The sequence below is a fragment of the Marmota monax genome, unplaced genomic scaffold (assembly GCF_021218885.2).
Source record: "Marmota monax isolate L192 unplaced genomic scaffold, Marmota_monax_Labrador192_F-V1.1 WCK01_AAM20220418_F8-fsc00133, whole genome shotgun sequence".
NCBI classification, from domain to species: domain Eukaryota; kingdom Metazoa; phylum Chordata; class Mammalia; order Rodentia; family Sciuridae; genus Marmota; species Marmota monax.
The window spans coordinates 2,590,527-2,616,348 of NW_026694821.1; the positions used below are offsets into that span (position 1 = coordinate 2,590,527).

A 25,822-nucleotide genomic window follows, 5' to 3' on the forward strand; every position below is an offset into this window, starting at 1 on the left:
AATCCCCAGTACCCTACCTGCAAAAGATACTTTGACACTATCTCCCCAAAACTTCTAACATTTTTAGCACTGGCAGGAGTCAGCTAAGACCTCCTCAGTGTTACTACCCAAAAAACCTGAGAGTAAGTAATTATGCTTCCTGCTGACAAAATGCACAATGTTGAGCATACCCAATTACAGTGAAACATCGAAATGTGAATAAGAAAAAAATAACCTATGATAGTTCTACAGTCACGGTAGGAGACGCAGCCCATTTAACCAGGGAAGATAAAAATGAATGTCTTCCGGAAGGGCCTTAATCTTCTACAAGGTCTTTTCAATTAATTTAACCATGAATAATTTCCTTTTTGAATTACTTGAAATTTTCCATTTTAAATATCAGAAGGCTATTTCTCAACCCATTTCTGTAATTAGATTAAGCCCTGAACTTCACGCTAAGAAACAGAATTCACTGGGAAACAGAATTCCTTTCTATTCGTTTCCTGACAACACAAAGCCCTGGATCCTAAGGAGAGTTAAAGCAAGTATCTGAGACTTCAACAAGAGAGTTGGTTCAGTTCAACCCACTCCTGTTTCTTAAAGAATAATGTCCAAATATCTTTGCAGAACATTCCAGATGCTTCAAAATAGAACCTAAATGCCCTGTGTACCCCGCAGACCAGCAGAGTCCTCACAAGATACCTCCAAGACATCAGTGATAGGGGAGAAAACAAGTCACAGTCCGTCAGCAGGGAGGGTGGTAGGAGTCCTAAATCTGGGACCAAGTTGTAGGTGGAAGGTGGGCCCATGGAACCAAGTATTCAGAACCAAGTATTCAGATCAACCCAAGAAAAAACAGCTGGAATCAAAAAGAAGGAGAACCCAGAACACCACAGAGTGGTTGAGGCTGGCAGTTAGGGACCCAGTGAGGGTGGCTGGGCTTGTTTATGGAGAGTGGGAGGAGGAAGAGATAGAAACCTGATCCCCAGCCTCATCTACAAGAGGAAACATGCCCATCAACCTGTGTTCTGCCCCTTCATGCCTCTGTGCCTCAGTATAGGCAGTTCTTCTACCTAGAGTGCCATTACTGCTTTTGTACCTAATAAACTCTCACTTCTCCCACAGCGCTCACGTCTCCTCTGCAAAGTTCTTCCCTGTACCACCACATCTGTGCCACCTCTTTCTTGTACACACACCTCTCCCCTAGTACTGAACAAGCACAATATTTGGTATGCAGTAGGTGCTTAACAAGTTTTTGTTGAGTGAATGAAAAGTTAAAAATAGTTGGGTGGGGGTTGTGGCTCAGTGATAGAGTGCTTGCCTAGCATGTATGAGGCCCTGGGTTTGATCCTCAGCACCACATAAAAATAAATAAAATAAAGATTAAAAGAAAAAGAATAGTTTACACTAAATTCAATAGTTGCATATGGTGTTAGAAAGTTCTACTGATGGGGCTGGGGATGTGGCTCAAGCGGTAGCACGCTTGCCTGGCATGCGTGAGGCCCAGGTTCGATCCTCAGCACCACATACAAAACAAAAGATGATGTGTCCGCCTAAAACTAAAAAATAAATATTAAAAAAAAAAAGTTCTACTGATATTGGCAATAGTACAAAAAATGAGGCCATCAGGTCAGAAGTACTTGGCTTTCCCCCTGAATCATCTAAGACAGAGAAAGAGAGACAGAAGGAAGGGGGAAAAAAAGAGTCCTTTGATAGACACAATCCTTGTCTCATATTCCTGAATCAAGAGGAGAATAAATATTTTCAGCATCCAAAGGAATGAAATTTAACAGCTGCAGATTCTTTGGTAGTGAATTCAAAGGTTTAACAACTGATATTCAAAAAATGATAATGGTTTGTGGTCAGTGGAACATTTGAAAAACACCAGAGAACTAATTGATGTAGACAGTCTTCTAGGGCTTTCCATACTGAGGATCAGACATACCTGACAGATTCAAGGTCCACCTGAAGATTCTGATATAAAAGGTTTGGGTCAAGGCATCTTGGCCCAAAAGCTTCCCCCCAGGCTACTGTAATGTGAATGCAGTTATTGTAATAGTGAATGAAGGCATTGAATGGTCCCTCTAAGCCACTGATGATGTCACCTGTGGTATACACAGCTGAACATTAAAGGAGATGGGGTAGCTGTCTGCTTGGTAAGTCAGAGAGAGCCCTCATTAATAATAATTAAGGGCTGGGGATTTAGCTTGGTGAGTAGGGTGCTTGCCTCGAATGCTCAAGGCTCTGGGCTCTATCCCCAGCACCACAAAAAAAAATAATAATAATCATTAATTAATTAGTAATAATAGTTAAGCCTACCATGTACTTACTGGATCATCTCATGTGATCCTCCCAACAAGCATGTAAAGGTAGGGGCTGGTATTATTCCCACTGCACAGTTATAGGAACGAGAGCTTAGAGAGGCTAAGTAGCTTATCCAGCTACTAGGTGACAGAAGTGGGATTCCAAATGCTGACCAGTTATTCCAGGGGCTGTGTTCTTAGTCACTGTGCAATGCTGTCTTTTTGCTAAAGTATTTGGGGAAAAAAATACCTCCCTAAAACACAACGTCTTAATGAAAGCTGCTTCAATCTGTATCACATTTTGTCCAATAATGCTTAGGAACTAGTTCTTTTGGTAAATCTTGGGCACATCCCCCGCCCCCGCACGCATCTTTTGTTCATCTCTGTATCCCTATATCCAAACAGCACAATGTTTGGCCCATTACACATGCTCAGTAACTATCTGATGAATTTAAAACACAATTCTGCAACCGTAATAACCACCATGTGACTATACCAAGCACTCCACTTAATCAAAGCTCCTGTGCTATGCAGCCCACATTGAAACAGACTGAAAACTGTGACTTAGCTACCCATGGGGAGGACACGGCCAGCATGAACACACTGATGAGCTTCCAAGGGATACACATGCTTTCTCTCTGTGACTGTATCTTGAACAAACCTGGAAGGATCTGGGGTCCCAGTGAAGTAGTGAATGCACGGCGAGCTTCTATTCTGAGGCAGGACAGACACTATACTGGCTGTGGTGAGGAAAGATTCAGAGTCTATGCAGACTCCACTGGCTTTGTCCCGTAAGATGTTAATCATTGTCTGTACAGTTATGCTTTCTGAAAAAGAGAGAGATGGATAGCGGGGAGATGTAACTGTGGCACGTTGTTAACCAAAACCCATTCACTCCTTTCTTTTTTACATTAATAAGCCCCTGAAATTATACCTGGGAACATAACCCTCAGTGAGAGAATACATGTCCCAGCTTTCTTTGTGATTAATTCTGGCCATGTGGTCAATTCTGACCAATGGGAGGTCAGTAGAAATGGTGTGTGCAATTTCCTGGTCACATCCACATCCTTGCCTTTCATTTTTCTCCCTTCCTGTTTGCTAGGAGATGCCAACAATCAGGCCAAAAATGGAGGTCCAGCCCTAGACAATCCATATACATCTGGACTATCACATGGGAAAGGAAGAACTTCTGTGTTCTTCAAGCCACATTAATTTGGAGTCTCTCTGTTACAGCACTTAGCTATACCTCAACTAGTACAATAACTCAATATATATGCATTAGGAAGTGTATGCAGTCTGGAAACAGACCCCCAAGCTAGTGCTGTTTGGGATCATTACTAAATTTAGAGAATGATCTCCCTACAGTCAGATATATACACACAGAGAGGCATTTAGAATATTTGGAGGCTTTAAGATTATTATCTCTGAATTCAGATGAATGAATAAACAAATCCTTGAGCCAGACGAGGTGGTACATGCCTATAATCCCAGCAGCTCAGGAGGCTGGCAGGAGGATCATGTGTTCAAAGCCAGACTTAGCTATGTAGCAAGGCCCTAAGCAACTTAGTGAGACCCTGTCTCTACATAAAATATAAGAATGGGGCTGGGGATGTGGCTTAGTGGTTAAGCACCCCTGGGTTCTATCCCTGGTACAAAAACAAAAAAAAAAATCTTTGTATGGGATCCCACATCTATAGGCTCCTCTCTGGTTATAATTCATTAAAAGGCTATTTCAATCTGTGTTCACAAAGACGGAATCAAAACATCACATAGGGAAAGAATTTGCTAGCACAATGCATATCCTCTTTATAAATCTCTATAAGATGTCACAACTAAAAATATTTAAAATGTCTTTAATTTTTTTTAAACTATCCAGTGTTCAAACTTTCTTACTTTCTAAAAAAATAGGTATTGATTTGGAGTTTTTCATTTGTTTGTTGTGAGGGACTGCAGGGCTGGAGATGGAACCTGGGGGCCCTGAGAAGGAACGCTCAGCATGGGCTCTACCACTATACTACATCTCCAGGCCTGGTGTAGGATTTGAATCGGAATCCAACAGGTTGGCAATAATCTCTTGAATATTTTAATCTCTGCCTCTTGATTTTTCTTCTTGCACCTTATTTTTCATAGAAATCAGTTCATTCTTCCTGTAGAGTTTCACACAAGCTGGACTTGCACGTGGCATCCCCCTGGTGATACTGAAGATGTTCCCCTCTCCTGTGCATTTCCTATAACCTAGAGGTTTCCTATAACCAGAAGTTTCATCAGATTTAAGGATACTGTTATGCTAAGAACTACTGAACAACTTTCATCAAGCTAGTTTTGATTTCATTAAAAATCTTTAGAAGTTCTTTTTCAAATTCTCATTTTAAAATGAATACATTCTTACCTTCCTATCCAGAATATATGACTTAAGTTTCACAGCAAAAGCCCTAAAGTATTCTTCTAGATGAGAGAAAAGGAAACTTTTTTCTTAAAGGACCAGGTAGAGATTACTTTAGGCCTATGGACCATATGGTCTCATTTTAACTTCCCTGTTGCAATGGCTCAAATTCACCAGTGCAGCATGAAGGCAGACATAAACAACACATAAATAACAGGTGAGTGCTACAGCTTGGATTCTGAACATCCCAGAAAGGCCCTTGTGTTGACAGCTTGGTTTCCCCCATGCAGTGCTACGGGGAGGTGGTGGACCTTTAGGAGGTGGGGCTTAGTAGAAGGAAGTTAGATCCTTGAGGGTGTGCCCTTGAAAAGGATATTGAGACCCTGGCCCCTCCCCGTCACCCCTTCCAAACAAGCATTTCCTAGCTGCCATGAGGTGAGCTATGTCTTTGCCATGTGCTCTCCTGTTGATGTGCTACCATATCACATGCCCAAAAGCAATGGAGCCAACCGACCATGGACTGAAACCTCTGAAACTAGGAGCCAAAATAAATCTTTCCTCCTTATAAGTTGTTTATCTCAGGTATTTTGTCACCGTGACAAAAAGATGACCAACAGAGTGTGTTCCAATTAAATTTTATTTACAAAACGGGCAGCTGCTGCAGGATATAATTTGCTGACTCCAGTTCTAATGGATCAAAAGTTTAATTTATACCATGCTTGTAATCCCAGCAGCTCAGGAGGCTGAGGCCAGCCTCAGCAAAAAAGCGAGGCATTAGGGCTGGGGTTGTGGCTCAGCAGTAGAGCACTCGCCTACCATGTGCGAGGCCCTGGGTTCAATCCTCAGCACCACATAAAAATAAATAAATAAAGATATTGTGTCCGACTTACAACTAAAAAAATAAATATTAAAAAAAAAAAAAGAAGCCAGGTGCTAAGCAACTCAGACCCTGTCTCTAAATAAAATACAAAATAGGGCTGGGGATGTGGCTCAGTGATTGAGTGCCCCTGAGTTAAAAAAAAAGTTCGACTTACAAAATACATATACAACTAGCAAAGATAAAATGTGACCAGTGTGGGTTTTTTGGAAAAGTTTCCTCTCTGGCACAAAAATGGTAAACTATCTAATCAACACACTTACCTAAATATGGATTCTGATTAAGTCAGTAACTGGGTGGCAGAGAGAGGGTTGAGGAAGAGAATTCAAGACACTTCTACTCAACAAAGGTTCATGGAACAAAGGACTATACAAACATCACAAGAGGATCTTAAGATGAATAAAAGATAACACCCCTGCACTCAAGGCCCAGCAGACTAGTGGAAAAGAGGAAAATATAAGGAGAAAATAAACCAAATATATAACTGAGCTATAAGGAGTAGACTTATTTGCAATAAGTATCACAAAGGACAACATGATAACATCAATGTTCAAAGAAAAAATAACATCAGTAAAAACAAGGGACCTCCACAGGCAAGAAAGCATTGTGTAAAAATAAGTACAAGTTGTCTCCTTGCCTGGATACCAGGGAATTTTGGTAAAAGTTAGTCTTTATGTCTAAAGGTCCATTCTCTACCCCTCCTCTTCATCCTTCCAAATCCAGACCAGTGCTCTGCAATAGCTACAAGCAAAGTGTGAGAAGGAAAATCCTAAAGGACAGCCCGACTCACCTTCTTGCTTTTCTAAGCTGTCTTTGCCTGCACAGTTGTCTGGGTGGTCATCAGCTGGAGAAAAAATCTGGGAAAAATTGAACTCATCCTCTCCCGTCCACCAGCCTTGACTCTGAGCGTAAGTCCTGAGATCAGAGTGCTCCGCGTCCATCTTTGTAGTGAGGGAAAGCTGATTGCAGATGCACTTTACTCCCTCTGCAGAGTACAAAGCAGGTACACTTAGGAAAACTTAATCAGGAAATGGAAATTCATGGGAAATCCTTCCTTGGAACACTGACTTTATAGGAAGGAATGAATTCAAATTTTGAAGCAAGAAACACAATCTTGGTCCCCTTTCTAGTTCCACCAATATTGACTGGCATCATCACATTTTAAATGTGTAATAACTTTATTGCTCTTAAATTCACAATCAAAATGAAATACACAAGGCCCTTCATTCTAAATAACCCCAAGTGTGCATTACCTACAAGAGAAGTGAAACATCCTTTGGAAGAGGTAGTGCTGACAAGATTTAGAAATTCCTCCACAAAAAAATGCTTTGTAGCATCCACAGGTCCCTCCTCCCCAGTCTCACTCTTTTTCACCTGGTAGCACACGTTATACCACCCCCACTCACCCAAATACATACACACACACACACACACACACACACAATCTATAATGCAAATCGGATACTTCTTTATTCAACATTTTTTCAACATTTAGAAAAACACGTGGCAATGATAATGAATCATTTCAGAATAAGGAATGGCCAGACACAGTGGCACATGCCTTTAATCCCAGCAGCTCAGGAGGCTGAGGCAGGAAGATCTCAGGTTCAAAGCCAGCCTCAGCAATTGAGTGAGACTATAAGCAACCTAGTGAGACCCTGTCTCAAAATTTTAAAAAATTTAATAAAGGACTGGGGTCAATCCCTGGTACAAAAAAAAGTGGGGAGAATGTACTTATAAATATATGTGTGTCTAGATGTATGTGTGAAAATTTATGGAAATATTTTCCTTATAAATATATGTAGAGCTAAATGAACTCAGAAAGGACTGCTTTCTGAGTACACTCTCCCTTAATGAATGAGGATTAGGTGAGAAATCCTCTCAGATGACAGACTTGCTCTGTTTCTTCAATTTCTTTCTTTCTTTTTTTTTTCAGTTGTATATGGACACAATACTTTTATTTATTTATTTATATGTGGTGCTGAGAATTGAGCCCAGTGCCTCTACATGCTAGGCAAGTGCTCTGCCACTGAGGTATAACTCCAGCCCTGTTTCCTCCATTTCTGTATTTGCAGACTGAGCTTCAAACACATGGAGAGCAACATGGCCTTTAAGCTTGAGATGGTGTTCAGAGTGCAAACATCAAGCTATCAGGGCTAGTGCACAAGGCCCATTCACAATTGTTGCTCCCAGGGAACATGCTGAGCTTCCAAATTCTTGAACAATAAAGTGGGAGAAAGCAAGTCAGCCTAAACTATAAGCTGCTATACAGCCATTACTTCCTAAAACCCAGTCCCTAGAGACAAGCTCAGTGCTGGGCTAAGTGCACCCAGGATGTTTTGCTTCACTGATTTACACTTCCAAAATAAGCACTCCTGGATGATGGGCACTGGTCTTTTACCATTCATTTTTTTCAGAGCGTACCACAGGAGTCAAATTATAAACAATTTAAAAATTTTTAAAAATTGTTTTAGCCTAAACTGGTGATTTTGATATCATTTATACTAAGGTTTTTTTTTTTTTTTTTTTTTTCCATAAACAGCTCCACAGATGTTACTCTCCTAGAGGGCTGATTTATGGTCGACATTTGCTTTTAGGAATCACCATTTGGAGGACAGAGCACATTAATCCTACTGCCATCGATCACACTACTGCTGGGATCACAGGACAAGAAATTGATAAGCCCAAGAAATGGTTGTGTGTGTGTGTGTTTTTTTTTTTAATTTGAATGTTTAGTGGAAGACAACATTCATTTTGTGGAGATGGATTTTTTAAGCTATATTTTGAAGGGGCTCGGCTTTTGAAATGAAGTTATAGATCAAAACGTCTTTGATTCTACTTAAAAGCAATATGATAGCTTTGAAGCGCGGCCCACTAGCCTTCTCAATGGAACCATTCAACAGGAAGACTTCAGGGGCTGGGTTGTGGCTCAGTACTAGAGCGCTCGCCTAGCATGTGCGAGGCCCTGGGTTCCATCCTCGGCACCACATAAAAATAAATAAAATAAAGGTATTGTGTCTACCCACAACACTTCCTCTTAGGAAAGGAGTTCGAGGCTGGGGTTGTGGCTCAGTGGTAGAATGCTTGCTTAGTCTGTGTGAGGCACTGGGTTCAATCCCCAACACCACATACAAAAAAAAAAAAAAAAAAAACTGAATAAACAAAATAAAGGTATTGTGTCCATCTATAACTAAAAACATTAAAGAAAGGAGTGCGAGGTTCCTGCACTGTGGGAGAGATGGAAACCTGATAGGCCACACAGGTTGCCCTTGTCCTATAAATACTGAAAGAGTTGGGCAAAGTGGGCACAGGCCCTACTGGTTCCATGCTAGGTAGAGAGGGGTGGAGAAATTCCTGTGGTTGCTGAGGGACCCCCTAGCCCATTCAGTACTCTTATGGGAATGAGAAAACACCACTCCCTTATCCAGGCAGACACCGCCTTCACACAGTTTGACCAGGAAACCACTAACCAGATTTCTCTGCCTCCAGGGGCAACTAACTGTGTATGGGGTTCAATGTGCCCAACATCCAGAGAAGCCCTGATCACTGGACTTTGTGCACAGGAAACAAGTATGACTTCCAATTACTGAACCAGATCTGCTTCTAACTCAGGTCAGATCTGGCGCCAGTCACCCCTAAGGCAAGTGTGGCAAACAGGTTTCATCCCAACATCTTTTCTGATTCATTGGTAAACTAAGTTGAAAAAAATACATAGACCAACTATAGGTTCAATAAGAAGTATGCAGGAATCTACTAGCCATGTCTTTGTGGACACAGGAGGGAAGAGTGGCAGTGCATGTGCTATGCATTTATCATTCTGTCCTAAAGAATGTAAGAGTATGTCACTGGCCAATCCTCAGAACTCGGGAGCCTTTAACCCATTCTGGGATCCAATCCCATTTAGAATATGAGAGTGCTGAGGTACTGATTCAAGGTCACCACTCCCACCTCTAATGCTTCCTTCCCTGTGCTGTCTTAGGAGCCAGGGCCACAGAGCAGCAATTTTATGAGCACTAAATCCTTCCATGAGGATTATCAAGTTCTCTGCCCTTCTAGGAACATTGCCTCACAGAGAAATGGTCTGATTGGTCTAGAGTAGTACTGAATAGTCCTCACACAGATCCAAACTCCTTCTTTTAGAGGACCATTCCAACCACAAACAGCTACAAGGCACTATAGCTGCTTCGAACTCAGGTCAGGTTCCCATTTAAGGGATTGGTCGATCTATTCTCAATGACCACCTTGGTCAATAGAGTAGCGGTTTGAGTCATGCAGCAGCCTGTAGTCAGAATTGGTTCCTGCCCGGAAAGCAAACAGAAAATAGGAAATGTTAGGAATATGCTTCCCAAGGGCCTGCATCCCTTCACTCCAGATTCAGAAGACCCCAGGTGCATCTCCAGAAACAGATGCCCAGAAGTGAACGGTGTGCTTAGGCGTGAAGAGCCAGCACAGACAGGGGCTGCACAGTAGCATGATTTCTCTGGGTCTGGTGCTGTGGGTCCAGCCAACATCCATCTCAGTCTTTCACATGCTCAAAACCACTCACCTGTGATTTTCTCAGCAGCCCAGTACTTCCCTACGGTCTCAAGCACCCAGGCCTCTTCTCGATCCACAAGCAGATACGCACTTTGGAAGCTATGACAGGAGTTTGCATCTTCGTAATAATTCCCACCTTGTCCATGTTCTTCCAACAAGGAGACGATGACATCTAAGGCTTCTTTAGCTGTTGTCCCTCTTTCTAAACCCAGCCTGAAGTCAGGAAACAAGAAGTGTTCCTCAGTCATTTCAACCCACATGATTATTGTCATAGCAACCAAAGACCAAGACAAGGCCCAGGCCTGAAGCACACCAATGCATGTACAATGTTCAATTTGCAGACCAACATGCAAACCAATCAATGGTACTTTCAACTCAGAATACCTCTATCACACATTCAGTTACAAATGCAAAAATCATCCCCCTTCTGCACAGACAGAATCAGGAACCAGCAGCTTTTTCCCCTGGAAAGGAAGGTCGGCCCCCTCTTTCTCTGTGCTGACTCCATCTCCCATGAATCTGTCTGGCTCAGCTCTAGCCCTCAGCAAGCCCTGTGCTTCCTCCTGACTCCTACCTAGACAAAAGGAAATCTCTGCCCAGCCCAGCTTTGCTCACCATCATTCTATACAGGTGTTTTGGTTATTGCTACATATTGTGTCCCTTCAAAATTCATATGATGAAACCCTATCACCCAATATAATGATACTAGGCAAGGGGGCCTTTGGGAAATGACTAATAATAGAGGAACCTTATGATGGGATTAGTGTTTGTATGAAGGAGGCCTCAAGAGCTGCCTTGCCCCATCTACCATGTGAGGACACAGCAAGAAGGCACCACCTGTGAGTAGGATATATGTTCACACCAGACACCAAATGTTGGCACTTGAACTTGGACTTCCCAGCTCCCAAACTATGAGAAATAAGTTTCTGTTGTTTATCAGCATCCTATTTATAGTTATCTCAGTCTGGATGGTCTAAGACAATTAGTAATAACAGTATTTGATTACCAATCATTCTCCTCTGTGTATATAATTTGCTCAGAGATCTCATTAGAAATGGTTGTCTAGGAGGACATGCTCCATCCTTTTTCTACGTATTTTCCTCCTACCTATTAGCCTACAGCAATTGGTGTGGCTTACAGCTTCAGTTATCAAAAGAACACACCTTCCTTCTGAAGTGAGACATCCATCCTGGCCCTTCCAATTAGTAAACCCTTTAAAGAGAATACAGATACTGCCCTCTCTGTGACCATATGCAGTTTACATAATACATTTTAACTTCAGTTTTATGACATCTATGAAATCAGTTCCTATATCATTGGGTTACAATGGATATGAGTTTCATGAGATAATGAACATGAAAATAGATGGCCTGGGGCTGGGGATATGGCTCAGTGGTAGAGCATTTTTCTGGCATGCATGAGGCCCTGGGGTCCAATCCCCAACACTGCAAAAGAAAAAAAAAGAATGGCATAGTGCCTAGACCAAATAAATGATGAGTAGATTTCAGGGGGCAGAACACTGTCGCAGAGAAATCTGCAATTCAGAAATAAAGAACTAACTTCTCACTCTGGTTTAACTACTCACAGGCAGTATGATCTTAAGTAACGTCTTCTTTTCAAACCTCTATTTTCTTATTGGTAAAGTAAAAACATTTCTACTCCCTCCTCAGGCTGGTATGAAAGAAAATGGTACATCATACGTATTCAGTTCATTTATTCATCTGATCATTCAAATTGTAAGTCTGCTGGCAAAAATTCAAGAGTCTTAGAGCAAAGCTACTGAGATGGTGGTACAAGCCTGTTCTTGGTGAATTTTCAACACAAGAAGCAGTAGCTATTAAAATTCACCCAATTCAGTGCTTTCTGAAGGAGCATTCCACTGTGCTGTCATGGAGAAGAAAAGATAATGTAGCCACAAGCTATGGACTTATTCTGTAACAGGCTTATTTTCATAGTCAATTTATTACGTACCGATTCATTTGAAATTTCTCATTCTAAGCTCATTTAAGAAGGCTTGGTTACAAAGCTCTGATCTACAAAGCTGAACCCTAACGCCTTAGGAGAGTGATAACAATATTTTAAAAATAACCCTGATCCTCTGTGGTTCACAAGCATGGGGATTGGGTTTGCCCACTGTTGTCTGGGAGACACCTCCCTCAAACCTTGTTACCACATTGGCACATTACCCACCTGACATGAAAAGAAAAAAAAAAAGAGCAAGCTTACTGAACGATAGAATTAAGTAGACTTTTCCCTGCTCGAGGTTGTCTTCTCCAAAAAGGAGCAGCAAGAGTGAGAGCTCATCTTATCTTGAGGATCTGGAGCAAACCAGTGTGCTGTGAGACCTGCATCACCAGAACTGCACCTGGAAGGCCTCCTTTCTCCTTCCCAGGGTCCCTGGTGGGCCCTAGTCACAATGCTTCCTACACCCGCTCCAGCAGATTCTGCTCCCAGGGCCTTTGCAGGGCCCCAACTGACCTATGCAAATCTATGGAAGGACAGGTGAACACGTAGCCGTGCTCAGTAGCCCCATCTTTGGAGGCTGGGATCTCTCTAATGTTCTCTGGATATTCAGCCTGTTTACCTTCCACTGAAACCCACAATGTGTGCACTTGCCTCCACCCTGACTTGGATGCCCTACATGCACAGCAGGACCTCAGCACCCCGGTACAGACATAATTGTGGTTTCACTCTCCTCCTCCTCAGATCAAGACCACGGGTGGCTCCGTGGACCCACATGACCATCTCCAGCTGGTCTCCCAACCCAGAATGAAGACAGGACCACCAGCTACTCAGTTCAAGGCCACGAAGAACATCAGGGTTCTGTACTCTCCTCTGAGACTGAGAGATGCAGGAGAATCCCATGTCACTGAGTGTGGAGGAAATGCCACCGATACCAGGCCTGTGGTAATCCTGGGACACACCCAGCATCCAGAGGCCTATTTTAATGCTGTTTTCAACTGCTTTGCCTCCTAGATGGAGTAGATTCATGTGGTTCCAAATAAGAACAGCACTTTTATGGCCCCAGTGCCTCATTTCCCTTCCACCACCCCACATTAGCCTGGGTAAGATCAGGTTAGGGAAAGGGATGAAATTGAATGAGCCAAAGTTATGGTCTCATTCTGAGATCTACTTTCAGTGTAACTCAGATCCTTCCAAACTGTATGCTTTGTCCAGGTTGTTCTGGGCCTGAGAGTTAACTGCTCCTAAATGCAATTCCTAGTTTTATGGGAAAATATTTATTTGGGGCTCACAGCCTTGTCACAGGTATGTCATGCTAGCCCCACCCAATCCTGAAAGATTTACACATCTCACAAGGAAGAAGAGAAACACCTGCACTTTCTTTACTTAAAGTCCCTTTAAGAACTCTGCATATCTTTTCAATATCTGTGCCTCTAGAGATAAGAGGGACCCTGTCCCTTTGTATGCCAAATAAGGTAAAACTAAGTTATAACTAGATTTACTGTGGGATGTGTAATTGCTGTCCCTGAGAAACAAATGAAAACAGTCGACACCCCTCCCCTTAGCCTGGTGTTCTTAGAGGACTCTGCCAATTACCTTCCTTCTTCCCATAATCAACAAGTTTGTAAGTCCCCTCGGGGTAACAGCTGTTATGGCTTAGCTATGAGGTGTCCCCCAGAAGCTCATGTGAGACAATGCAAGAAAGTTTAGAGGTGAAATGATTGAGTTATTCGAGCCTTCAGTGCATTAATGCTCTGATAGGGATTAACTGGGTGGTAACTATAGGCTGAAAGGGTGTGGCTGGAGGAGGTGGGTCACCAAAGGTGTGCCTTTGGGGTTTATATTCTGTCCCTGGAAAACGGAGCTTTTCTCTGCTTCTGGTGCCCAGGTCCTGAGCTGCTTCCTCCATCACACCTTTCTCCGTGATGCTCTGCTTCACCTGGGCCCAGGGCAATGGAGTTGGCCGTTTATGGACCATGAGCCAAATAAACTTTCATGTCTCTAATTGTTCTTGTCAGATCTTTTGGTGACAGCAGCTAAAAATCTGACTAAAACAATGGCCTTCTGGACACTGAAAAATTCCCAGCCTTCAGCCAGAGGGCTGGACGTAGGAAGGTAAGGCTGTGAACTGATCGTGCATGTCCCCCCACCCCCAAAATTTGTATGTTGAAGCCCAACCCCCAATGTAATGGTACTTAGAGGTGCCTTTGGAAGGTGATTAGGTCATGAGGATGGAGCCCTTGTGATGAGATTAGGGTCTTTATGAAAGAGACACCATATCTTGCCCTCTTTCTGCTGTCTGTCACGTAAGGGCACAAAGAACAGGCAGGGTCTGCAAACCAGAAAGTGAGTGCTCAGGAGACACTGGATCTGCTGGCACCCTGATCTTGAACTTCCCAACCTCCAGAAGAGAAATAAACATCTGTTGTTTAAACTCTTCAATCTATGGCACCTTTATCAGAGCAGCCCAAATCAACTAAGAAAGGTCACAAGTGGATGTTAAGTGCTGCATTGATTTGGGAATTTAAAACTGATGGAAACGCATGGTTTTGGACTGTACTTCTGCACTAGGCTCCAACATACCAGACCAGACCAGACCAGACCAAAAGGGAATCCCGCAGGCCAAATGCCCCACAATCAAACTAAAAGCTTTGCTAGGTGCAGTGACACACGTCTATAATCCCAGCAGCTCCGGAGGCTGAGGCAAGAGAATCACAAATTCAAAGCCAGCCTCGGTAATTTAGCAAGGCCCTAAACAACTTAGTGCGAACCTGTCTCTAAATAAAATTCAAAAAGGGCTAGGGAGGGGCTGGGGTTGTGGCTCAGCAGTAGAGCACTCACCTAGCACGTGCGAGGCCCTGGATTCGATCCTCAGCACCACATAAAAACAAATAAACAAAATAAAGGTATTGTGTACAACTCAAAATAAATAAATAAATAAAAAGGGCTGGGGAGGGGCTGGGGTTGTGGCTCAGCGATAGAGTGCTTGCCTCCCATGTGTGGGGCACTGGGTTCAATCCTCAGCACCACATAAACATAAATAAATAAAATAAAGGTATTGTGTCCATCTACAACTAAAATACTTAAAAAAAAGAGTTTAAAAAAATAAATTTAAAAAAAAGGGCTGGGGATATAGCTCAGTGGTTAAGTGCTCCTGAGTTCAATCCCTGGTACCAAGGGGGTGGGAGGGACTGAAGCTTTAAGGGAGCACAAAATACTCCAATTTTTTATTAAAACAATAGATTCCAGTCTGCCTGAGTCAGCATAACAAGGAAGTCCCTTCTGTTTCACACTTCCAAAAAAGTAACCTAAAATAACCTAATGTTAACTAATCCATTTTTCCCCTGCTCTTCTGTTTCCTTGTTTCCATTTTATAAAACCACTGTTCTGCTATTGCCTCATGGGAACTCTGTTTTGCAGAATGAAGGCTACCCTGATTCATGCGTCACAAATAAATGCCATCTTGACCTCAAACTAAATTTGCCATCATTTTGACTTTTGACAGAAGGCAGGGTGTGTGATCTTTGGGCTCAGTTCCACCTCTCAGTGTCCAGAGCTTCCTGTCTCATTAGAGTAGGACTGCGATCTAATGCAGAGAGGAGTGGTTCACCTGAGGTTAGCAGGTCCTGGTATTTCTGGCCCAGCCACCATCTAGCCTTGGTGCTGTGGGCAAGTCCTTAAACTCCAGCTTCCTCATCTACTAAATGTAAGTAAACAAACAGACCAATGTCATGGCTGGTTGTAAGAACTGAATGAAATACATGCACATATGTCTTCCTAGAGTGATCAGCGAGCTAGAACTAATGGTAGTTCTTTCCTCCTACAGTGATCAGCCTCCCTTCAAATCACCTGTGAGTTTCCACATGCGTGAACCACCTAAAGATAAACTACAGGGCTTTCCAAATTTTCACACTGGTTTCTTTCCAGTGACTTTTGTATTGATGTTCTTGCCATGCTGAGGGGCTAACGGGATGTGTCCAGAATTATAAAATATTCTGAAATACTGAGATTGACAGGGTTTTTGTGCCAACATTAAACACAGATAGGATGAGCAAAAGTCAATCTGCAGATAAAGAAAAGAATAAAGCAGTTATGCAAAGAAGAGACTTGGAACACTGAAGGAATGGGGTGACCTGTCCTAGCCAGCCGTACCAGTGTTATCAAGGAAAATGCTAAATAAACCCTCTATTTTCACTTGCTCTTAATTGACTTATAAAAAAAAAAAAAACACAGTAATTTTGGAGGACACACAGCTAGGCAATAACATTATTAATCCCCCACTGGCTTTGCTGTAGATGATACCTGTGGGTTATGACAATAGCTCTCGGGCCCTTCAGGGACCTGAGGCCCACTGTTGCTGAGAGCACTGACTCTTCCCTTGGGCCTACAGATGTCGGATGGGCAACAGGATGGGATAAAAAGGCTGGCATCTCTGTCTTCATACTGTGTTTTTCTCCTTTGTTGCCTCAACATCTGAGCCTGATTCTACTCAGCCCTGCTAAGAACACTGGAGAAATGTTTTCTGCAAAGTATAATACAGGGTTGACTTTACCAGACTTGCCTTGTGGCTCTCAGTCTCCCCACTTCAAAGCTAAAGGCACCTACCAGCTTCCACGACCAGAAGTACCAGATCATGAAAGGAATGAAAAGAGGTGACACCAGAGTTCCTGGTAGATCTCTGCCTATTCCCAGAAAACACAGGACTATTCCTCCCTTCCTTAGCCTCTCTCTCTCCTCATGATTCCTCTCCTGTGTCTGTAACCCCTTGACTCTGGAGTTGAGAAGCTGATTTGTGAGCAAAACCCTTTCTCTTCCATTCTTTGGCCAATGAATAAAGCCTTTCTTTCTCCCCAGTACTCAACTCGCAGACATGATTCTTCCATGGGTCCAGCCTCCAAAGCTGAGCCTAGTAACATCAGCTCGGAGAGCAGAGGGTTAAATTTCAGGGATTTTGGACCAATTGTTAAGCAACTGGTAGCCATGAAATCTGTCCTGGTGAGAGTAGAAAAGTCCACAAATCAGGGCTGCCCCTCCCCCAGTTGATTATTAAACATTTCCCAGCATACAGCAGACTAATGGATCCTAAAAGCTTTCTAGTCCTCATAGGTGCTGAAGCCTATATGCATTATCATGACAGCCAGACCCTGGATTGTAAGAGACACCTTGACATTCAGTTAATAAATTCCCCCCTTTATGTTAGCTCCTGTCAGCTACTTGACACTTAGAACCAGCCTCATGAAATGCAGAAATGTCTGTATCTATGTGCCTTTTCTTGGGATTGAGGATAGGAATGGGGGAAACTGGTTAACAAAGTCCCACAGAGATCTGTGGATAGTAAAAATAAAAAAAATAAACAAATACATAAAAAACAAAGCTTGGCTTTTAGCATCAGCATCAGTGGAAGTATTGATGCTCTTGCCCTAATGCTTGCATTCACACAAGCCTTTAAGAAACACGTATGAATTGTACCTTTATTTTAAATCCAGTACCTGTTAGAATGCTACTATCATTCATTTATGTCTCTTGAACTGAGGTTGGATTTGACATATGAATGGAAAACACAAAGGACCAGGATACTTATGAAAACTGCTGTGCTTTTTTTAATATTCCAATAAAGAATAGCAGATACTTGGAGTGTAAAATATAAACAGCCTCCTCTCACAGGAGCTGTTTATATTTTACACTCCAAGGAAAGAACTGGCATCCAAGCACAGAGGACAAGCAAGGGCAGAGAAAGTAGGGGCACCTCACAGCAATACCTAGGGTGATACTGAGACTGACATCGAAAGGATGGAACCAACCCACAGCAAGTTCCCCCTGCAGCAGGGCTATTCTGTTTTTTTCACCCCTCAAAACCTTCTAGAGGGATTGTTTAAACAGATTGCTAGCCCCACCCCCAGATTCAGCAGAGGTCTTGTGGGGACTGATAATATCTAACAGGTTCCCAGGCCATGTTTGCTCACCGTTCACACTTTGAAAAACAGTGCTGTAGAACCTGGCCACTCAAACTGTGGTTGGCAAATCCTCAACATTAATATCTCCTGGAGCTTCCTACAAATGAACGTAGGAGGGAGTTTGGTTGCTCTGAAATGGTCCCTTAGAATTTCACCAGACTTGGCTGAACTGATCCTAGCCAGTTTAAAGCTGAGACCAAACCCTTAACTCAAAGATCCATGCAAGGTGCAGATAACAGAGGCCCCACTCTGAAGAGCCTGCCTGTCACAGGGTCCTCCTCACTCTCTTTTTATTGCAGAAGCTACATAGGGCTAGCCAGGGTAAGAGTTAAAACTAAATAGCTAAAGTTCAGCCCTTACCCTGTCATCTATTCCTGACATATGTTATTATTCCAGACCTTGCTAGCTATCACAATACCAATTATGTGCCAAATTTATCTTTGCTGTCTATATCCCTGAGTCTTGCAGATAGATGCAAGTCAAAAACTCCTCCTCAAAGCATCCCAAATGTGTCCAGTCTGTGACAATATCTGAACATAGAGCAGAGCTTGCTGACCATCCTCACTTTGTGAACCAGTGCTCTAGAACTTGTTTCAGTGCTTATATTCTGGAATTCTGTGCCACACATGTGATGTCCAATCTCCTTGAGTCACCTCTTTCCTACTGTCATCTCTTATATTGTTCATACAATTTGCATTGCTCAACTTTCTGTCTCCTCCCTGCAACCACATTAAAATCTTGTTGAAGCTTTGAGCTTCTTTATGCACTCAGGGTCAAGCACAAAGTAGATATTCAGTAAACTCCTGTTGCCTTATGGGTTGATAATCTTGAAAAGATCAATCTGAAGCATATAAGAAAAAAAAATATCAAAATAAAGGTATTTGTTGGTGAATGGATGGAAATGGAGAACACCATGCTAAGTGAAATAACCCAGACTCAGAAAATCAAGGGTTGAATGTTTTCCTCTCATCTGTGGAGCAAACAAAGGAAAGAAGGCAGTTTAGTCACTCATTCAAAATTCTGTTGGTGATCACCCATTAGTTGCCAGGCCCACAGTTCCCAGGGATTGTAACATGCGGTAGAGGACCAAACAAAGATCCCTGCCCCATCCAGCTTCCACATCCAGTTCCTTCTGGTGCATGCTGGCTAGGAGACGAGGGAAAGAAAGAAGAAACAACTGAGAGGTAGAGGGTGAAGGAGGGTGGTCATCGCTCTGATGGTTTTTAAAATTTTAAGTGTTTTATGTATCTTTTCTTTGACATATACTTATATATTTCAAATACAATAAAATTTACCCATTTTAAACTATGAGACTCAGTGGTTTTAGTCTATTCATAAAGTTGTACAACTATCATCATGATTCAAGTATAGAACTTTTTCAAATGTCCCCAATAGAAACCTCACACCCATTAGGACTCACTCACCATTCCTCACCCCCACCCGAACCTAGGCAACCACTAATCCACCTTTTGCCTCTCTGGATTTGCCTCTTCTGTATTGTTTCATACAAATGGAATTGACTTTGTGCCTGCCTTCTTTCACTCGGTATAATGTTTTCAACATCATCATGTAGCATATGCTGGTACTTGATTCTTTTTTATTACTGAAAAATATTGCATATTAGCTTATTCTCTTTTTTCCCCACCATCTGAAAGTTTCCATCAAAAGGCACACATCAGCTCTGGGAGGATTGTGTTACCAAATATGAGGTTCAGGAGGAAATAAATCTCATCCCCATTCCAGACTATACTGTCTGGGTAGTTGTTTCAAAGAATCACCATGCAGTACCTGACCAGATCCATCCCCAGTAAGGCTTCCGTCTCAGCAGCCGGTTCTCTGGTGTTGACGGCTTCATTGGCTATGCACACGCCGTGCTCATTGGCTCCCATTTCTGCCCCCCAAAGCCAGGCGGGTCTGCTTATCACTATGGCATGTGTCCTCGGAACTTGGTCAATTGAAATGTAAGTGCACTAAAAAATGAAGACAAGAAAGAAAGCACCGTCACCTGTCGGGTACCTCTTGGTTTCCACCCAGGCTCTCACAATGGACCATCACATCAGTCACAGAGCCAAAAAACAAAAGGCCTTGTGAACATCCAGCTTTAAAAGACACCTGGAGTCGCAATGCAGCTCAAAGGTTTCCATGGTGAGTCCAGTCTGTTTCGTTCAAGCCAATCTGTTCATAGTGCTTCCACATCTGTGATCATCTTGCACCAGGTATTCAGCCAACCTCTGCCCTGAACACTCTGTATCTGGCCATCTCCACAGCCACAGATGACCACCGGGATTTCAAATGAACATAGCTATTAATTTCCATTTGCAAAAATCCTGATGGATCAGGGTTTCTGAACTTTTCTGAAGGTATAGAGCTCTTTCTTCAAAAGAAACCTCACCCAGAAGCCCGACACAGAACGTGGCTAAAAGGGAAGATGCTTTGTCTGAAGAAAGAAGGTTCCCTGAGACCCCAGCAATAATTCTTAGAGTTTCTCAGAACACAGTTTGACAACCTATATGATTTCAGTAATGGCAGAAAAGGAAGAAATGGTTATGATATTAGGATGAAACCATGGCATTCCAACATGCACCTCCTTGCACATTGCTTTCCAGTCTGGGCCACTGGATTCTCACACTAAGGCAGTGAGAATTCTCTAAGGTAGTGAGGCAGGCACAGGAGGAAACAGATCCATGGAGGTGTGCTTCTAGCTGCTGTCACCAACACAGTACAAGCCACTTAGACTTGCATGTCTTAACCTTCTCTGGGCTGCCCCGTCTTTACCTGAGGGAGCTAACTTAGATCACAGTATTTCTTCCAAAAGTATTTTGAACTGTAAAACATTTCCTTCATAAAAACTCTTACACAGAAGTGGAAATACAATAAAACCGGTCGAAGTGAGCTGGGGCAAAAAGATGAGCAGTGTGGGACCAGGACAGGTGGGGACATACTCACATCCTTGCTGGCTTTTTTTCCTTAAGCTCCCTACCCTGTGGCCCACCAGGGGACTGGGCTGGGCACAAAGCTCTCCAAGGCCCCTATGACACACTCTCTGTGTGGTGGATGCAGTGTGGGCCACTAAATTGCAAAGAGCTCTTGAGCTCCCAGGGAATCATTTTAGGAGCCACAGTGTCATTTACATTTTAAATGGGGCAGCTGAAAGCCCGGGATTACTGAAGCCTAGGCTTTTTTTTTTTTTTTTTTCAAGACAGTTCTATCGACTGAATACAACCCAGAAATCTATTCTGCATTGATTTCCTGTAATCTCTGCTCCTCAAGTAAAAGCTGAAATGCACGTAGCAAACACAGTGGTTTGGTCGGGTGATATCTGTGTCTGCACAATCCACGTCACGGGTTGCACTGCAGTGGGGGAGGGATATTATTTCACTTGATACATATTTGTAAACTGCAAGCTAATTAAGTCCAGGGGTTGCCAAGAAACCCTTGAGATTTTGGTGGCAAATGAACAATGAAACATACTCTTGAAATGTTTTTCTCTATTCCATTCCCCAAATTTATTTATTTTAATAAATGATTCATCTAGAGCAAAAGGCCAGCCAAAATAGGAATCGCAACTATGTTCCCTGTGCTTTTCTAAGTTGAACTGAAGGTTCTACCTTAAAATTGCATTCCTCCGTGTTAAAAAACAAGAAGCCTTTCAGGCATTGCGATGGTTTTGATGTTGAGGGATCCCCAAAGGCCCAGGTGTTAAAGGCTTGATCCTCAGGGTGGTGCTACTGAGAGGTGACGGGACCTTTAAGAGGTGGGGCTAATGGGTGGTCTTTAGGTCACTGGCCCTTGAAGAGGATTGTGGGACCCCAGCTTCTTACTCTTTCTCCTCTGCTCCCTGGCTCTTGAAGTTAAGCCATTTTCCTCTGCCATGACAAGCTGCCTCATCCCAGGCCCAAAGCAACAGGGCAAACCAATCCTGGGCTGGAGCCTCCAAAACCGTGAGCTCAAATAACCCTTTTCTCTGTATAGGTTAAGTGTTTCAAGTATCTGTTACTGAAATGAAAAACTGACAAAGACAGGCATTGGCCAAGATTTTCCAAAAGCCCAGTCCCCACTGAACACAAGTGACAAATTTTGTCTTGAAAAGCAAGAATGGGGAAGGAATCTCAGCTTCTTAAAAGAGATTTATCATGATTTTTTTTTTAAAGGCAGGAAAAGAGTAGAAATAGGGAATGGTTTTATTGATTTGTCCTCAAACACATTTTTACACATTTATACCCATTTACCAGTTATTTATAGAGCACCCACTACATTCAAAGTATGTTGTGCCAAGTGTTGCTGGCAGAAAATCAATGAGGATGGCTGTTTTCTGTCCCTTGGTTGGGAAAGAAGAAGGTCTATCCACATAAATTGAGTAACTGCCAAATGACTCCAGTGTCACAGAGGCCTGTCCATGTCATACTCATGGCATCCTGCCCCTTCCTTCTTATCAACCCTGCTTTGTTTTTTATATTTCCCATTCCATTCATTCCACTTACCACCTGATAAAATATTACACAGCTCATCTATGCTATCTCCCCAAAAGCTAGAAGGTAAGCTGCAGGAAAGAAGGAGGAAGTCTTTGTTGTTTAGTCCATTTACATATCAAGGCTGGTCCACAGTGGGCACCAGTAAGCTTTATTTTTCATGAATGGACAGATGGATGGTAAAGATCTAAGGGAGCATAACAAAGGTCCAAAGGAAAGAGGGAACACATGTAAGTGGCCAGAGGTTTTTCTCAAGTGGTGACTGTCACGAGCAGCTTCTCAGCCTTGTCTGGTTACCAGGAGTTCCCTTCCGGATATCTGCACTGGACCCCGGACCGCGACGTACGCGAACACCAAGCACGAACTCGATTGCCTTTTGAAATGCTGGTTTATTCGCACACCACACAAAGCAATACACGAGGTGGCTGGCTCACACTGCACGATCTTACTCTCAGGCGATGAGAGTTGATTGTGAGCAAATACATGGAGTTTCCCTCGCGCTTATATACTCTATATGTTTACAACAAACTTGTTTATGTCTAACTTATCTAACATAAGCACACTACCTAGTTACATCATCAACTTATCTAACATGGGCATACTATCTAGTCATCCTATAACCAAAACATGTTTACAACTAAAAAGTCACTTAGTCACTGCAAAGTCCAAAACAAGTCCAAAACAAGTCCTTTTGCTGATTCATGTTGTTTATTCATCCTTGATGTTTTACTCCTGTCAGTGACATTTGAGTTGATTTGGAAAAAAATATATGTCAGACATCAAGATATTCCAGACGGCTGGGCGTGGTGGCACATGCCCATAATTCCAGCAACTCTGGAGGCCGAGGCAGGAGGATCACAAGTTCCAAATGAGTCTCAACAACTTAGCAAGGCCCTAAAGCAACTTAGCAAGATCTTGTCTTAAAACAAAAATTAAAAAGGGCTGGGGATGTGGCTCAGTGGTAAAACACCCTGGGTTCAATCCCCGATACAAAAAAAAAAAAAAAAAAGATATATTCTGGAGAGAGCAAAGAGCCCAAGAAAAGGCAGAAGTGGGATGTCTGTGGTGTATTCATGGTCCAGGGAGGTCCCCACCGTGCAGCTGAGGGCAGCCATTCTGACAACACTGAGGCACAGAACTGCAAAGGCTCAACAAGGATTGACAAAAATGTTGCACATTGAATCAAAAAGACCAGATGGCCCTTGTGGGAGTTCAAACTGTAGGCAGCCAACCTGACAGTTTCCGGGCCAAATTGAGAATGATGAGGAAGGAAGGGGATCCCCAAATAGCCAGATGGGACAGATCAGCCCCTCATAAGCACTAGAACTGAAAGCCAATGTGGCCACATCCCCCTCATGTGCTGGGAACCTCAGGGAGCCTGTAACACATGCCCCTGGCGGACTCTTTGTCATAGACCAAGGAAGCCTGGGACTAACAAGGGCCCTTCTGTGACAGTTATTCATGCCCGCTCCACTGTGTTTTAAATGTGGCTAATCACAGCCACCTCTGGGGAGTGGGGCCAGGAGGGGAGGGATGAACACATTATCCTCATAAGCATGGGTGATTTAAAATCCCAGGTTAGGACCAAAACTCACAAAATAATGAAATTTACACCAGAGGTAATTAGCTAAACTCTGTAAAGCCAGCCATCTAGAACATAAACTCCACAGGCAGTCTTTTCTTTCTTCTTCCTTTCTTTTTTTAAATAAAATTCACTGACCTTGACAACTGCTACATTATTAATGAGGCTGACACAGAAGTGGGATTTGAGATGGCAGAGGAGGTTTTCACAGGAGAAAATATCCATCCAGCACCTGAAATCTTGTTTCAAAGTAGAAAAAACCAATTGAGTGCCTCAAGTCAAAATTCCTAGCTAAATTTCTTTTAGAAAAGAAAAAGAAAGTGTTTCAGCCCTTGGATGGATCCTTAGAGGTGGCTGCCATCTCAGCTTTGGTTATTAAGCCATTCAAGTGAACTGTGAAAAGGGATGAGTGATTTGTCTTGCTGCCCCATGGCTACTCCCTCCCTGACTCTCATAAAACAAATCTGTCAGCAAGTATGACTTTGGGGGTGTCAGAGCCTCATAACAATATAAGAATGCCCAGAGCAGCCAGGGAGCGTGATAAGGTTTGCTTCCAAATGTCAACTCAACCTCATGTGAACTCTGGGATTTTAAAGGACCATCCTGTCCTGAGCCTGCCCCTCTCCGTGGCTGCAGGGGACACCTACCATGTTGGATGGTGGAAAAGATGAGCCTTGAAAAGGCCCTACAGAAAAGATAAAAACAATGATCCTGCAGAGCAAGCCTTTTATTGTTCTACAGGAATGGGTCAAAAATGAAAAGCAAGATCAGCTTCCTGCTGGCGCCTACCCTGCCCCACATCCCAGCCACACTATTTGTGGACATCGCCCAGTGAAAGGGGGAGTAGACGCTCACACAATAGGCGGTTCAGCTAATGAAATGCAACCATTGTGCCTCTCTTACTGTACTCAGATGGTGAACACAACCCTGGCACCACCAGTGAAAACCATTATGGGATGCATTGATGAGTCAGCCAAACTTCTTATGGTGGAGAGAGAACAGGCAGGGAAATGGAAGGCTACAGAGAAATGGCTTTAATTTTAGAAAAAATGCAACCCTAAAGCAGCATTGCTCAGGGTCACTGAGGGTTTGTTCGTTTATCTTTAAGTTTTCAATCCCAGTGTAAGCCTACTATTGTGCATCCTTAAAGTTCATAAGAGTCTAAATAAATAGTTGACTAAAGAAGGTGGGGAGGTCAGAGGGCAACACCATTGACCACACTTTAGAACTGCTTTGGATTTTCCTGAAGCTTTAAGAGATCTCCGGGGATGGGCCATGCAGAGGCCTGGCGTCAGGAGTAGGTTTGGGAAAAGACACTTGCTGCCAAGCTGTGTTCTCCTGGAAGCCAGGGCAAGGCTTCTGGTTTCACACAGCTCCTGGTCCAGGTGTGGAAGGACAGAAAACAGACACAGACAGGAAAAAAAAACGTATATTGGCTGCCCATGGAGCTCTGCTTAGCTGTCTGGGATACTAGAATGTCTTATGCTTTCCCATTGGAAGAAATAACCTCTAGAGCTAAAATTCAGTACTCTACCCCATTCTCTCTCTCTCTCTCTCTCTCTCTCTCTCTCTCTCTCTCTCTCTCACACACACACACACACACACACACACTCACACACATACAACAAAACACAGCCTCCATCTGGACAATTTTTCTAACAATTTTCTCAAGCCATTGCAAATTCTAAATTTTCTCTTCTTCTCATAAATATTTTCACTGGTAAAGAAAAAAGACAGGACCTACAAAAAGCCTACCCCAATCATGAGAATACTGAGT

The 25,822-nt window shown here is 43.0% G+C and overlaps 1 protein-coding gene and 1 non-coding gene across 2 annotated transcripts in view; one reads left to right on the forward strand and one right to left on the reverse strand.

Annotated features, from left to right (window-relative positions):
* Positions 1 to 25,822, reverse strand: part of Scrn1 (secernin 1) — a 63,466-nt gene that overhangs the window by 12,257 nt on the left and 25,387 nt on the right. The window contains exons 3-6 of the mRNA XM_046426043.2: positions 19,783 to 19,964; positions 10,089 to 10,291; positions 6,333 to 6,527; positions 2,944 to 3,109 (exon numbers count right to left, since the gene is read on the reverse strand). Of these exons, the coding sequence (XP_046281999.1) occupies positions 2,944 to 3,109; positions 6,333 to 6,527; positions 10,089 to 10,291; positions 19,783 to 19,964 (746 nt within the window). The remainder of the gene's footprint in view (positions 1 to 2,943; positions 3,110 to 6,332; positions 6,528 to 10,088; positions 10,292 to 19,782; positions 19,965 to 25,822) is intronic.
* On the forward strand, positions 12,172 to 12,274 carry LOC124080227 (small nucleolar RNA U13). The gene has a single exon (XR_006847636.1). It is a non-coding gene; the product is annotated as a small nucleolar RNA U13 (small nucleolar RNA).